Source organism: Corylus avellana, chromosome 1 (genome assembly GCF_965113065.1).
Source record: "Corylus avellana chromosome 1, dhCorAvel1.hap1.2, whole genome shotgun sequence".
Classification (NCBI taxonomy): Eukaryota; Viridiplantae; Streptophyta; class Magnoliopsida; order Fagales; family Betulaceae; genus Corylus; species Corylus avellana.
The window spans coordinates 25,199,033-25,215,364 of record NC_142490.1 but is presented as its reverse complement, the minus strand read 5'-3'; the positions used below and the strand labels follow the sequence as shown (position 1 = coordinate 25,215,364).

The 16,332-nt window shown below is 34.2% G+C and overlaps 1 protein-coding gene across 4 annotated transcripts; it reads right to left on the bottom strand.

Moving 5' to 3' along the window:
- Positions 1–1,121: 1,121 nt before the first annotated feature.
- On the bottom strand, positions 1,122–14,121 carry LOC132168528 (6-phosphogluconate dehydrogenase family protein). Of its 4 annotated transcripts, none has more exons than XM_059579517.2 (10): positions 13,942–14,121; positions 13,164–13,252; positions 12,769–12,883; positions 10,726–10,876; positions 6,441–6,523; positions 5,218–5,313; positions 3,576–3,718; positions 2,908–2,992; positions 1,779–1,858; positions 1,122–1,481 (listed from the first exon to the last, which is right to left on the bottom strand). In XM_059579517.2, the coding sequence occupies exons 1-10, from the start codon at positions 14,053–14,055 to the stop codon at positions 1,394–1,396; spliced, it is 1,044 nt and encodes a 347-aa protein (XP_059435500.2). In that variant the 5' UTR covers positions 14,056–14,121; the 3' UTR covers positions 1,122–1,393. The 4 variants fall into 4 exon arrangements, with proteins under 4 accessions (XP_059435500.2, XP_059435502.2, XP_059435501.2 ...); XM_059579519.2 differs by having other exon boundaries at positions 1,123–1,481; positions 13,164–13,236; positions 13,942–14,032; XM_059579518.2 differs by lacking the exon at positions 10,726–10,876 and having other exon boundaries at positions 1,123–1,481; positions 6,441–6,539; positions 13,942–14,120.
- Positions 14,122–16,332: the final 2,211 nt, after the last annotated feature.

Here is a 16,332-nt window from a genome sequence, read left to right as displayed (position 1 = left end):
TGTTGAAATCAATTGTTTGCAATCATGTATACATAAGGCATCAAGTGTTGAATACAACATGTTTAGAGCATGGGGATTAACAGACAACTTGCGTCAACATATAACATTTATCCATTAAAGTAATTGTTCAAATGGTCAACACTTCAATATGGCAGAAAACCCTTACATAACATGTTTAAGTTATTGTTCAAATTGTAACCCTTGCATATAACATCCAACAGTAAAACCTTAACAAACCCATTGTCACACCTATACTTAGGGTTGTACATGAAAGCAGATATTAACCGCAATTATTCGCTATTCGCTATATATATATATATTCACCAAAATGATGTCATTTTAGATTTGGTATAAGGTTATGTTTAGTTTAGTTTTTCTTTTCTTTTCTTTTGTCTCGTATCTCACATACTCACAACTACACTGTGATGCTAAAGCTTAAAAAAAAAATGGAGAAATGAAAGGTGTATGTGGAAACCTAAGGGTCAAATATGTTTGGAATAATGGATAAATGGAACTACTTTTGTTTTTGTTTAAATTTGGGTAAAACTTAGTCTCGATAATTTTTTAACATTTTTAGCATCTAACATGGCTTAAATGCAACAAATACTACGTGTGATACAATGACACATTGTAGGATATGCTAAGTTGGCTTAAATATGTGGCACATGGGACGAGTGTAGTGTTTTCAAGAGCGTTGACGTAGATCTCCATTATTTTAATGGACGAAACTAGAATGGAAGGTGCAAGTCGGTATTTTGGTTTACAACAAGAACCACCTGTAAAACGAATCACTTCTCATCAGCTCAAGCGGTCTAGCCTTTTTTTTGAACCAACCTTATGACCATTGCTTAATCCAAAATTTGTGATATCCAAAATCTAACCCCTCCCACTCTATACCCCACTTGAAGAGCAAAAAGAAATTGAAACTTATCTTAAACTTCAGTTCAATTGAGGTTTAGTAGATTATTAGTATAAATAATAAAGTGCTTTTATACAACCAGTTTGAGAGAGAGAGAGAGAGAGAGAGAGAGAGAGTTGAGCTTAAAGGCAGCATGTGTGTGAGAGACCCCTCCCACTCTATACCCCACTTGAAGAGCAAAAAGAAATTGAAACTTATCTTAAACTTCAATTCAATTGAGGTTTTGTAGATTATTAGTATAAATAATAAAGTGTTTTAATACAACCAGTTTGAGAGAGAGAGAGAGAGAGAGAGAGAGAGAGAGATTTTCTAGTGCTTTACGCAGCTTATTTTCATGTGAAACAAACCACTTTAACAATCCGTAACAGAGTTGAACCATGAGGCCTGTGAAATAGCAAGGTAGGATGCTACAAAAAGGAAGCTCAAAGTTTTCCAGCACTTAAGATTCTTTTCAAGCAAACTTTAGTGGTTGAACTATTGCTCATCCTTGCCAGAGTAATAATGACGGAAAACACAGGAGAAGTCCCTGGCTTCATGGCCATCCTTGCAAAGCTTTGTATATCTGCAGCAAAGAAATGGTTCATAAGTTTTTTGACCTATGGTTGATTTTTGGTGGAAATTAAGCTATGGTTGATAGAGTACCACATTGAAAATATGGGACTCTATACCTTTTCGACAAATCAGTTTTTTGACCTAAACTTATTACATATTTTCAATGTGGGACTCTATAACCCCATGGTTTAGGACGAAAATGTATAATTTACCCAAACTATTGTTACAAAGAAAAAAGAAACTGAATCACACCTGACACTACAATCTTAAGGCCTAGAAGTTGGTATAAAAAGGCAAAACGGCTTACATCTCTAGGGCTTGGGATGTCAACGGGCAGTTTTGACCAATGTCTTTGGCTGATGATGCAGCAAGATTTAGGTCTTTAGCCTGCGTCATACAGAAAAATATAAACTCAATGCTCAATGACTCATGGTCAGCACACGGGTCCAACGATTATTAGAAGAGAAATTCAAGATCATTTGCTAGGCATGTTTCAATAATATTTGAAGGCATGAAAAACCAATAATCATATCTTCCAATTGAGTGCATAATTTTCATTGTTTTTTGAGAAACTTCACTTATACTCCCTAAGTATAAACAATTTTGCAATCATAACCTCGAACTTTAAAAATTTGCAATGTCAGTATCCTATGTTTCAGCCTCTTTTAATTTCACCATTTTTTGTCAAAATGCCCCCCATTTGTTTTTTAAAAAACAATAATAATAATAAATGCCTTGGACTCATTTGGTGAATTCACTTTTTTTTTTTATAAAAAAAAAAAATGGGGCATTTTAACAAAATAGAGGTGAAATTAAAAGGAGCTGAAATATGGAATACCAACATTAGAAAACCGCTTAAACTTCGAGGGTGTAAGTGAGTTTTCCCTTCTTTTTTCTTGGCGAGAAATATAGCCTTCTACTAAAACATAAGATGCACTAAAAAAATGTTAGATTTATTGACATTTTCCAATGAGAGATCAAATACAGAAGCACTTACTTACTATACGAACTTTTACGGGTGTCCATTTCTATAGATTTGATAATAAGGACGTAGTAGTGTTACTTTATGATCAAGGATGATATACCTAAAATGTCAATGTAATCAAAGATGCATCAACAAGACTGTTTGACTCATCTTAGATGTTAGCAAGCCATAACACCAGAATAGTTATGTTCACTGCAAACAAAGAGCTAAATCTTTGCGCTGAACACAAAAAAGGTCTTCACATCCCATCCAAGTGGTGGCCCACTGAACTATTTGGGAACTTCCACTCCTCTCTATTCGAAATATGCCTTTCTAGGAGCATTATAATCTGCAGCTTAAATGGTCTCTTATGAAGACTCTTTTGGTCTTATTCTTATTGCACATGGCCATGTTTTGTACTTCAATATTAACAAAAACATAATTTCAAAAGCAACAGTCCCAGATCACTTACCATAAGCTTAGATGCAAACCCACCATCATAATTCCTCGAAGAGGGTGCTTCTTCCATCACTCCAGGAACTGGATTGTAGCTGTCACTGTCATTTGAATGTCCTTAGCATACATCATATTAATTAATCTAGATGAAATGCAAAATTTACTTAAATTTTAGCCAGACAACTATAATCTGTTGGTATCTCATGCTTTAGCAAAGCTGTGTTTCTGATTTGTTTCAGTTAATGCAATAATGCGTGCTTGATATGCATTGGTGGCCCACTTCTTAATGAGGGTTAGTAACAGTTTCTACTACAGATGGGCAGATGCCTTTACCCAAATTACTTTTTCAATGAGAGTTTGTTTCTATGTCCTTAAAAGAGATGAGGAGAAAAGAAAAAAGGAGGTGAATCCAGGCCACATATGGGTCTGCAAGGAACCTTTTCTTATTTTTTATTTTTTGGGATATTTTAAGCACTTTCCAGCGCAACCTAGTTTGTAATTCAAGGAAGAGCTACCATCTTAGTTCTATTTCATTCTACAGCTACAAACATTTGGTCAGGTTAAGATAGTCTTTTAGCTCAAATTTCAGAACTGGTATAAGGTATTGGTGCTTCCATTGTAGTCTTGCTCAAAGAAGAGCATCAAATCTCACTAACAGATCAATAGTAGAGAAGTATTAAATACCTACTCCAACAGCGAGCACTTGAAGAGTTCAATACTCTTGTCAGAGTGTTGGCAGCAATTCCCAGAGACTGACCAAGAGCAAGGGCTTCAGAGACACCAAGCATACTTACAGCCATTGCCAAATTATTGCAGATCTTTGCTGCCTAAACAACAAACCATGCTCAAAAATTTAAAATACTAGCAACAAATTCTGATAGGCTAAGCATTAAGCACCAAGTTCAAGAACAAGCTGAGAACAATTATATTTTCCTTCAGTTGCTGTGACTATCACACAGGCAACAGGGAAGTGTATCCTCATAATGATTAAGGATAACGGAAGGAAACCTGAGAAGAGTGTCGTTAAACAGATAATTTTGATGTTTTCTTAACAGTTTCCATCTTTCTAGGAGTACAACATTTGCATCATGTCATTCATGACTGGCAAACTACCACAAAAGCAAGTTAAAGACCTAATAAGCATGATCAAGGTGATTTTTTTAAAAAAAAAAAAAAAAAAAAATCAAATTTCAGTTGAGACCAGGTTCAGACCCATTTGAGTTGATGGGTTATGCCCATTTCCAAGGGCATGACTTATACCTTCTTATCCAAATAAACATGTTGGCATGGGCATGCTAGATTATAAATAAGCAGTAGCTTATAACCTTTCCAAAACACAATACAACCAGTGTTGTATTGGTGATGAAATCCAAGAGGCAAACTATGCTAAATTATGCCACAGAATCTCTGGATAGAAAACCAAGTAAATTCAGGTGATTGCAGCTCATATCGCCACATGAATCAGAAAATTACTAATTCAACAAACCAACCTATCAATCTAATTGATTTTTTAAGCTTTCTAAGTGATTCTGTTAGCTATCCATTGGATATACAGAGATTATCCTGATCATATATTCTAATGGCAAAGCAATAAGGCTTTCTTCATAAATGGTTATAAATACTTGTTAAACTACCAGTTATCCCAAAAGCTTAATATGATAGAAAGAGATAAATTTAATCACTTAATCATTACTTTAACACTCCCCCTTACGTGTGGGCACAAACTCCTTTTTAATAGGTGAGACCCAACACGTGGAATATTTAATTTAGATGGGGAGTGATTTGACGGAGTCAAGGTTCGATCTCAGGACCTTTTGGCTTTGATACCATGTTAAATTACCACTTATCCCAAAAGCTTAAGCTCATAGGAAGAGATAAATTTAATAACTTAATCATTACTTTAACAATACTAAAAGATGCTATATAACACCTAACCCATTGTCTGGTATGCACTACAAATTTCTATGATTCATGACTCGCTCATTTAAATTTCAGAATAGCTAGATTTGAACTTTCAGTTCTGCCTAGAAAGATGAGAATACAAAGCATGCAAACAAACCAACAATTAACTTGTATTTTATTAAATAAATCGCATGATTTATGAGAACTCATTGCATTTTATTAGATACGTGGTCATATGCACACTTCTTTGTTAGTCCAAGTCAATAAGCAAAGTAAGATCTGCCTTGGAAAGGAAATAATGTAAGCGTGTATACTGAGAATATGAAATTATTTCTTCAATCATTAAATAACATTTAAATACTCTGTATGAAAAAATTACAAAAAATAACACCAGAATGTAGTAACATCATGTATGAGAACTTACCGAACCATTTCCTGTTTTCCCACAGTATATTGTGTTTTTGCCCATTGAAAGGAATAAGGGGTTTGCAGCCTGGTAGGCTTCCTCAGATCCACCAACCTGGAAAAAATGTTAGCCTTGGTTCATAAGTTGATTATTATCAGAGCACAAAACTTTGGTGCCATTAACCTAACACAGCCTCCTCGACCTCTAGCACCAGAGACTTGTCTTAGCTGTATACAATCCCCTTGTTTACATGAAAAATTGCCCCCTATGATAACTGAATATATTTCTAAAAAGAAAAAGAAACTCTGAAAAATGTTAAAGCAACGGCATTACCAATTAATATCTTTGAGAGAGGCTATAATTAGATATAGTATAGTTGAAATCCATACTGGCAAACTTTGCTGGGCTTGCAAATTTACTAACGTATAAGTGTTTGAATTGTGCAATTCTTAATGTTTGAGGCCTAAAGAAGTTGGCTTCTGGTTAGAATGCTGGACCTGCCAACTTGGTTAGCATTTATTGACACATTACTCTTGAATTTAAGTAAATAGTAGGTTGCCAGATTGATCCAGGATTGGCATTTCTCAGATAGGTGAATTTCGAGATTTTTTGTCCAATTTAAACAAGTAGAGTACAGTTTAGGTGGATGATATGGACTTAAACCAACGCCATTCATTTCCAGCCACAAATATATGTGATAAGAAGTCACCAAAGAAGGTGAGAAAAACAGGAAGCCATAACAGTTCTCGATTGTAATTAGTGCAGTATGAAATGTAATATGTTACTTTTATGGCGGAAAAAGATATAATCCTATGCCCAGGTTCTTACTTTTCTATCTTACTAAACCCACCCAAGTTAAGACCCCACATGACTACTTTCACAGCACCAAAAAGAAACAATGGATGAGGTAAATAACTGTATCAGAGAAGTTCAGCTCATTTACTTCCATATAGCCTAAAATCAGTACCATATTCTGATCAGCGTCCATTCATCAAATGCTTTACAAAAACATTTAACAAATCAAACCCTGCAATGGCTATTATAAAAAAATGTCATTCCCCACTCCCCAGCCATATACTGAGTTCAGGTTATGCAGATTAAACAAAAATGATGTACATCACTAAGGGAACAAGTCCAAAGTGTTTCCACTAAGCAATGTGTCATTCTTTCCATTCTAAGACCATAATTAAAGCAGAAGGAATTTAATATCTTGACTTTGAAGGTCAGAAGTGAAATTATACCATGAAAGTAAGTGTCCCAGCTTCTGCAGCAAGAACACCTCCAGATACAGGAGCATCCAACATTACAGGGTTCATCCAGTTATCTACAAATAATAAAACCTGTCAGTTCGTAAATATAGGAAAAAATAAAAAGTCAGTCAACATATCTAAAGAGAAAATCGGTGACATAATGTATCAAAATTTCACTCTCGCCACTAAAATAAAAATAATATAAACCAATTTCAAACTGTAAAGGGGCTGACAAATCCCTGGTTCATATCAATATAAAGGTAAGTTTCAAAGAAAGTATTTGTTTAAGACTCAAAGAAAGTTCAAGAAATGCAGTTAGAAGATAATTCCTAATTTTTAAGATGAGTCTGATCCTATAACATATGATAACCTACTAGGTGATCCATACTTTCAAGGTAATGTTAGATTTATGGTACATTATGGAGGAGGAACCAATACACGAACAATTGATTATTCAGATGCAGCGCTATTTAGTTACACTCAGCATTTCCTTAACTTCCATAGTAAATTGATTCTTGGTTTATATTTCTTACCTTCTTAATAGACAAAACTTAGTACCCTCAATATTCAGTTTTGTTTGATCGGGACCTTTGACCATCTCATCTGAAAACCAATTGATGTCTAATGAGAGAAGCCAAAATCTTTTATGGCATTCAAAATTGCACCCCACCAAGCACGTTCCAATAGCCATCCACATAAGCAGAGCGACACTGTTGTACTTCAACAATCCCTCCCTCAACATGAAGCTCCCACGACTCAAACCCATGACTCTTAACTTTGACACCATTTGTTAAATCAGGCCTTTGATTATCTCATATGAAAACCAATCTACAGTGAGGGAAGCCAAAGCCTTTTATGGCACTTGAAATCGCACCCCATAATGCATGTTATAAGAGCCATCCAAGTGAGCAGAGTGGCACTGTTGCACCACAACAATTTTGAATATTTCATCAATTTCATAATCTAGCTTAAATCGTATAAACTTACTACAAAAGCAAGTTAGTCAGTCTCTGCAATCTTTCTTTTCAACTTAGCATTAAAGTGTCACATTCTAAGACCTTGGCCCTTTCTAAGGATTGTATTTAAGTTTACAACGTTGGTGTTTTCTAAGTGTGTTTCTTAACTGTTTACTTATGTAACTCGTCCATTGTGATTGATTTGATGATTCCTTCTCTATTCATGTGTATGGATCTTGAACCAAGGAGAGAGGCGTAGTGAGAAGCAGAATCTGCACACACTTGACTTCACAACTCTTCTACAAATCCTAGAAAATTCTAATAATTTTAGGAAATGGCGAAAAATCTCTCAAGAGTGGCTGTTATTGATACACTAAAAAATAACATCAACTGGGCAGCCAGACCGTCCTTATGGTGTTTAAAAAGTTAGGGACGCAGCCCTAAAAAGAAAACTACAAAACTAGCCCTTATTGAAATAATTGCAAACTCCCTCGAGCAAAGTGACTAATAGTGGGACAGAGGCTTTGCTCGACTCTAGCTCGACCTTTGCTGGAGCGAGTTTGCGAATATTTCAATAAAGGCTAGTTTTGTAAATTTCTTTTCAAAGTTGTGTCCCTAACTTCTATTTAAGCACAATAAGGATGGCTTGGGCCCCGAGTTAATGTTATTGTTCAATTTTATTAATAAGAAATACTCTTGCGAGATTTTTCTACTATTCCCTATAATTCTTAGAATTTTCTAGGATTTATAGAAGATTTATGAAGTTTAGTGCATGCAACTTCTGCTTCTCACTATGCCATGTTGTATCAGTTGGAATCAAATCTCAGTTGCGCTACATCAATTGGTATCAAAGCCTAACTACTTTCCTACCATAGCACGCAGAGGAGCACATGGGGGAAGACATGCAACCATTGGCGGTGTGTATAAACGCGATGAGGCAACACATGATGAGCAACTAGAGCAATGTTTGCAATGAATGGAGTAGTGATTTGATCAGTTTGGTGACACGATTGAAGCATTGGCTGCTCAATTTGCTGCTACTGCCATTGCTAACGAGCATCATTGTCAACCAAATATGTGTTCTACAGAAGAGGATGATGAGGATAGTGTCAAAGAAAAAGCTCATTAATCCATTTACGGAGCATAGAGCGAGGAGGGAGCTGTCACTTGGTGTCTAACAACGCTAGAAAATGGGGAGGATGGGTTCAAAGCTAGAAGAATTCCTAAATTGGGTCGCGGCTATGGAGGATGTCTTGGATTCCAAGGAGGTCCCTAACGATAGGAAAGTTCCTTTGGTGGCTAGTACAAAGGGAGAGTCGATGCGTGGATGCGGTAGGCGAAGCAAAGTTGAGTCCACTAGGGAAAGTCAAACTGTCAAAGATCAATAGTTGGGAGAAATTGTTGAAGCACATGAGAGTGACGTTCTTACCCCAAAATTATGTGAGGAAGATATATCATTAACTTCACAATTTCAGGCAGGGAACGCATTTTGTGAATACATTGCAGAGTTCTTTAGGCTGGTGGTGCATGTTGATCTTGCAGAATCAGACAATCAATTGGTTTCAAGGAACATCGGATGTATGAGGCAAAAGTTTCAAGATTCCTTGAATTTCTTTGATAATGTTAATGTATCTGAATCCCATCAAATGGCCCTTCATTTGAAGAAGACTATCTAAGAGGTCAATGGGTGTAGTAGGGGAAAGGTAGTAGCCACGCAAACTCCACACCCCATTTGCAATGTTGTTCCACCACCTACACATAATAGAGAGAATAGAGGGCAAGCAAATGCGCAACCTAATAGGGCCGCTTCGACTAGTGCCCCTACAGGGTGTTTCAAATGTGGTGAAGTGGGTCATAGGATGACTTATTGTAGGACGTGAGACTGTTATGATAAAGGGTTGTTTGTAGATAAGGAATAATCTGTGGATAATAATTTGGTTGATACTGCACAAGGGCCTACATATGATGAGGAGAAAGAGAGAGGATCAGTCTGTCTAGGGAGATGAGGGTCCTTTGTTAGTTATGAAGAGGGCATTCTTCACACCCTGTAAGTCTGAGGGGGATGACTGGCGTGGCAACATTATCTTTCAGTCCACCTGTACTAGTGGGGGTAAGATATGTCAGCTTGTAATTGATTTAGGGAGATGTTAGAACATTATTTTTGAGGAGGTTGTCAAGAAATTGGGGTTGGAAACAGAGAAACACCCTAGTCCCTACATGTTGGCTGGAAATAGGAAAGGAAAGGGAATAGTTTTCAACAAGTGTTGCTCGGTGTCCTTTTCCTTTGGGTCCAAGTATAAGGATATAGTGTGTGGTTGACGTCAACATGAACGCTTGTCACCTTCTGTTGGGTAGACACTAGCAGTTTGATAAGGCAGCGATACATGATGGGAAAAATAATATCTACAACATTGTAAATGATTCTGCATGTCATCAAACTCCCATTGGAGAGAATTTTCAGGGACAGAAGACAGTAAAGATTCCAGAAACATAACTACAGCTTAAGGTTACAAAGGCTTGGATGTGACATTATGTAAAATTGCTGATGAACTGAAGATGGGATATAAGGAGTCAAAACTAATTAGAAACAATCCGGAGAAGGAAGTCAGAAAGGCAGCAGGTCTAGTTATTCAGATTCAGAATATCCCCAAGGATACCGTCAAGCATATGGTTCATTTCCATGGTAATTCATTAGGTGAAAAAGCAAATTTGTGGGCGAATTCTCTCCAACCAGGGGAGGATGATGCAGTTTGGTTTACATGTGGCTTCATGCAGTCCAGCAAATTGATAATCATGAAACCAACCAAGCCAGTCGGAGTAAAATAACCATATCTTTTGATTCCAATATCAAATGAAGACAAGCTTGGTGGTGGCGGAAATTTGATTCAAAGGGATACAATTTTTTATTTCACAAAATTGGAAAGTTTTTGCAAAATAAAAAATTGTAGCCCTTTGAATCAGCTTTACAATGCCACCAAGTTGGCCTTCATCTGATATTGGAATCAAAAGATATGCTTGTTTTACTCCAACTGGTTTGTTTGGTTTCGTGATTATCAATTTGTTGGACTGCGTGACACCTCTGCATCAGAGAGAGAGAGAGTACAAAGAAGTCCTGAGGAGTGCTCCACATCCCTATTTTGTGGACACTACTTTATAATCAGCATCAGCACACACAAACAAGACAAGAACTTCAAAAGTGGCTAAATTATGATATTCAAAATGATAAATTAACATATATGATAGCAGAGTAAGTATGACTATGACTAGCTAGCAAGTGGAGTTAAAACAGTCTGCTTAGTATTTTAATTAACTATTTTTACCTTTCTTTTCCTTTAAAATACATTTAGATACAGTAGCAGAAAGCTTTCTCGACGTTTGTGGATCAATAGTAGACGAATCTATTAATAACCAGGGTCTTAGGAGATTTCCACCATGAAGCAAACCATTTGGTCCAGTGAAAACATCAACTACCTACATAAATTTTATCAGCGTGATGATTCTGGCATCAATGCCAGGGAAAAAAATCCTTCTGACATCTACACATAGTTAATGACAACAAAAATGTCTGAAGTGAGAAGCATTGTATAAACATTTACAAAACAAATTCAAGTCTATAGTCTATACTCTACTATTCCTCAACTTAAACTCAACCTATCAAAATTTGAGTTCGTGCTCGATTAGAAAACAGAACAGCACTAATGAAGATGTCTTATACTGTCAATAATTTAAACGAGTGGTTATTTCAATTATTTGATTTGCAATATGGACTCTCCAGAGAATATACAAATTTTCATTTGTATGTTTTAGTGATTGATTTATGAACCTATAGACTTATCTAATTCATAAATGACTTCAAACAAGTTAATTTTTTTTTTTCTTTTTTTTATAAGTAATTTTTTGGCCCCAAGAGGATGAAGGAAGGGGAGATTCAAATTAGTAACCTCCGCTTCATGAGACATGATCCCTATCTGACGCAGCTACCCCTTGAGGTTGGCATTAAAAACAGTTTAGCAAAGTTGATAGATCAATGATATCTTCTAGATTCTCTTCCTTTTTCTTTTTTTTAATAAGAAAAACTTCTTTTTTTTATCAAAATAGCCTAACAGGCATCACTTACATACAAGCGAACCGTACATATAGCAATGCCTGTAAGGCTAATTTTTACCAGATAATCAGGTATGTAGTGAAGAAAACCAAGAAAAATGATCATATCCTCAAAAACAAGCAAATAAAATGCAAAAGGAAGGCAGATAGTGATTACTATGATAATCAAGATAGATAGATCTTTAATTCAATGCATTTTTCTTATTCCGATTACATATTCAACAATCATTAATGCACATAGACGGACCTCGTACAAAACCTGAGAAGAATAAGAAGAAACGAAGCTTTATTTTGTCCACTGAATACAGGGATAAGTATTATGTTCGTAGTTTAGTTGTAGATTAGCAATTACTAATTTCAAATAGTGACGAATTATGCTAATATAAAATCTGAATTTTTGCATATCTTTACAATCTTTAGTACAAATATGGTTTCACTTCTCTGGAACCGGAGCTTATGATATTATAGAAAGAAATTGACATTAATTCATCAAATTTCAAAGATATTTTAACTCATTTGTTTGTTAGCACTCACATTACGGATGAAAAGATTTTATAAGACAATTGGAAGAAATGAAGAAGCAAAAAAAGAAAAGCAGTGTAGGCAAAGTATGTGCTAGGGGTGGGGTCTCAACAGTGAAGATATACTTTAATAGGTTTTGATGAGATGGGGCCTTCAACTAGATATATTGGCAGATTTAAAATTACAATGGCTTTCACTAAAGATCCCAAGGGACCTTACCATTTGTAATTTATAAGGATATAATTACAAGGGCATATATAAAAAGAGTTCCCAAGTGCCTATCATCGGCCATAAATACAGGTTCAGTTGATGAATAAAGAGTAAAGACAATTCTAAATTAGAACATTGGACATACATTTAGAATCTCGAGAATTGAGGATGAGCCAAACTAAGCTAGAGTATGTGAAGTTCAAGTTAGATAAAAGTCAAATCAAATATTGGTAATGACTACTTCACATTAAATAAAGATTTATGGATAATTAATCACCTCTAAATGGAAAGGAAACCTGATTAGACTGTATGGAAGTAATCCGCTAAATATATGTTCCTTAAATTAATTGATGAGAAGTTCACATTAACATCCAATAAAAGTGATGGTAAACATATTGGAGAAGATGAAGCTTTAACTTTGATGAGTTACTACATCATGGAAAACCATAGTATTAAACTGTGCAAACAATGGAATAGATTTTCTGTGTGAGAAAGAGCAGATGGAATTATAGAAGTATAGAACTCACATGGGATGAAGAAGGCAACATTGTAATTACAACATCACTTGCTTCTGCAACTTCAAAAGGTGTTTCTTTCGTCACAACTCCCATGTCAGAGAACTTCTTCAAGACACTACAGTTTCTGAAACAAGAAATTTTTTTGCATTAGTTCACAATATATATATACATGGTCAATTTTTCATGAACATAAAACCCCAATATAATTAATGGCACAGTTGATAGGGCTTCATTGCCATGAGTTACATGTTCATTGTTCTCCACAGATGCATAGCATGATTCGAAGTCTGCAGTGACTTGAGCATTTCTTATTTCCAAAAAAAAAAAAAAAAGACTTGAAATTCAAAGAATATGAAGAAATCAAAATACTAACTTCAGGAAAAGAAAAAGTTCCAATACATTACATGTCATGAACAGCAACTTTGTATCCAGCCTTTATTAGATTATTCACCATTCTGAAGCCCATATTTCCCAGCCCTATGAACCCAACACTCTGTAAGACATCAATGGTTTGAGAAAAGTTGAAGTAAGCTTGATTATAAATCTTTTAGAGCTTGAATTCCCCAGAAGGCCACAAGATAAAGCATTAAATCTATTCAAAATTTCAAATCAAAGAAAAACAATGAAATCACAGATTTCATTGTCTAACAGAGAGTAACTCGTTTAAGCTGCCTCGAACACGAAATTCCAGGCCTCAATTCCGCATCAACTATATAGTAGCATCATATAACATAATATCTCAGTATTTTCGAAGTCTCCATACCCCTCAAAGAATTGCAAACTAAAGGCAAGATTTTTGAATTTCACAGAATTGGCAGACCAAATCCATCAACAGTTTCGCAGAGTAATTAAATAAAAGAGCCTGATTGTGCACCTTAAAAACATATATTCTTAAAAAAGTTTGAACTACAAAAGCACGTGAAGCAACGATCTTCCTCCTTTACACACTGAAGTTGTGTCGTTCACACGATAGAAACTAGCTCATCATTTCCTCATACATGTACCCAGAAGAAATTCCATCAAAACAAAACCAGCCCATCAATTTTCCCACAATCTCAATCGAGATTCAGCATAAAAAAGATTGATTATTCGTATCTAGAAGCCCAAAGGACCTGAAACCAATGGTTTCACGAAAAGGTTATACTAAAGCTGTTAAAGCAAAGAAGAAGAAGAAAAACCCACCTCAAACTGGGATGAGGAAAAACTGCGTATGGGGGAGGAATGAAAGGGACGAGATACGAGAGCAGAGTTGCACTTGGAGAAAGAAAACAATGCTCTTGCTCTGCAAATCGCCATTGTTATCGCGTTCACTACGAATAAGCTTTAATTACTATTGTTTGGCTAATCCAGTAGTACGTTCAGAGAAGATGATAAACGAGAAAATTAATATTTAATTGTTTTCTGTCTTTTTCTTGCCAACTCTTTTGTTTTTGTTTTGCTGAAAATATTCTTGAAAAATGACATGCAAAAGGTGCCTTATCCAATAAAATTTGGGGCCACTTCACTGGAGATCTCCTAATTTTTATTTGATTTGACATATTTTTTTAATTTTAAAATCTCTTAATTTAGTCTTTGAACTTTCAATTATAATTAATTTGAATCCCAATATCAGATTTTAAACATTAAATGACATTTATACTCTTGATTTTTTTATAAAATTTCAGCTTTACCTTTAATTTCAAAACATTTTTTATTTAAAAAAAAAAAAAAAAAAAAAACGAAAATCATGAATATTTTGGCCTTTTTTGGTATTTCTAATGGCAAAATTTGACGAAGGGGTTCAAATTGAGAGCAATTAAAAGTTCAAGAGACTAAATTGAAAGATTTTGAAGTTTAGAGTGTTTGTCAAATCGAGTGAAAATTGAGAAGTCTTTAATAAAGTTACCCCATAAAATTTTGATACAATAAAAAATATTTTTAATTAATTATTATTTTAGGTCCATCAAAATATTAAAAAATATGAAAAATAGTTTCTAAACATTATTTTACGTTTCTATCATAATATAATGAAATTTTAAAACATTTCCCTACAAAAAAAATTTATGAAATTCATCAGCATGAAAAGCATTTTTATTAGAGAAATAAAAGGAAATTGAAACAGAACAAAAGTGGGAATTTGTACAAAAGCTAAAAAAAAAAAAAAAAAAAAAAAATTGTTTATAGTAAAATATTGGATAAAGTGTACTTACCACCCCTCAAACTATTATCCCAATGACAATTTATCTCACAAATTATCAATTACGACAATTTACCTCTCAAATTACCAAAACAATGACAGTGCAACCCCCTAATGCTAGCAAAATGACAAAATTACCCTTATAAAATTTTTATAAGACAAAAATACCCTTAAAATTTTGAAAAAAAAAATTATATTTTAGTATTTTAGTTTTTATTTTAGTAAGGGTAATTTTGTCATTTTGTTAAAATTGTAGGTATATTGTCATTGTTTTGTTAGTTTGTGGGATAAATTGTCACAATTGATAGTTTATGGGGTAAATTATCATTGGTATGGTAGTTTGAAGGGGTGTGAAGTGGACTTTACCCTAAAATATTAAAACAAAAAAATTGAACACATCCGGAAGAATTTCAACATGTAAAAGTTAAAATCTATATAATCAATATTTTAGATAAATAGTTTGGGCAATAAACCAAATACTTTTTCTGTTGAGATTGATTAAGACGCTAAAGAAATGAAACAAATCCCGTGACCCCCTCCTTAAAAAAATAAAAAAGAGAGAGCGGCAATGACAAGTAATGTTAGGGGTCATTTTTTTAACTGACGTGACTTTTAAAATTACCGTTAAATTTTAAATAAATAACTATTAAATTTTGATCCAATAATTATTTTAACATTTTAACAGATTATTGGACTCTAGAAGCCAACTTGACTTGTTTTAATATTCCTGTGCTGGAGACAAAAGGGACACAGTTGCATATGGTATTATGTCTTTCCCTGGACTTGAAATAAACTATTATCTCCTAATAAGCTTAACATTATGGCTTGTAATCTATTTAAAGGTAACTTCCATTTTGTTTTATCTGATAGGAAAATATTAATTTAATCATATTAAAATGGGAAGTATGGTGAATGACAGAGAAGAATTTCTAACTTTTACTCTAATACCATATTAAATTACATAATTATCTCAAAAACTTAAGCAGATAGAAAGAAAATAATTTTATCATATATTTTAAAATACATAAGGATTTTACTTATGATATTGTGTGCAAATCATCGGATTCAATTTTTTCTTTTTTGGACACAAATTTCCTCCAAACTAGTTTTAAGGAAATATCCTCCAACCTACTTAAAATATTACCAAGTTTCTATAAATATTTAAAAGGCACATTAAATTTGGACCTAAATCATCTTTATTTCAAATGAAATGGAGAGAATCCATTTAGTTATTTTTAAGGGGGTAATTTTGTCATTTTACATTTTTTTTTTTTTGACAAAAATGCCCCCTAAAAGTAACTAAATGGATTCCCTCTATTTTATTTGAAATGAAGAGAATCTTTCTCCATTAAATTTAGTCTAAGTTAGTAAACTACTATTAATAACGTTAATAATTT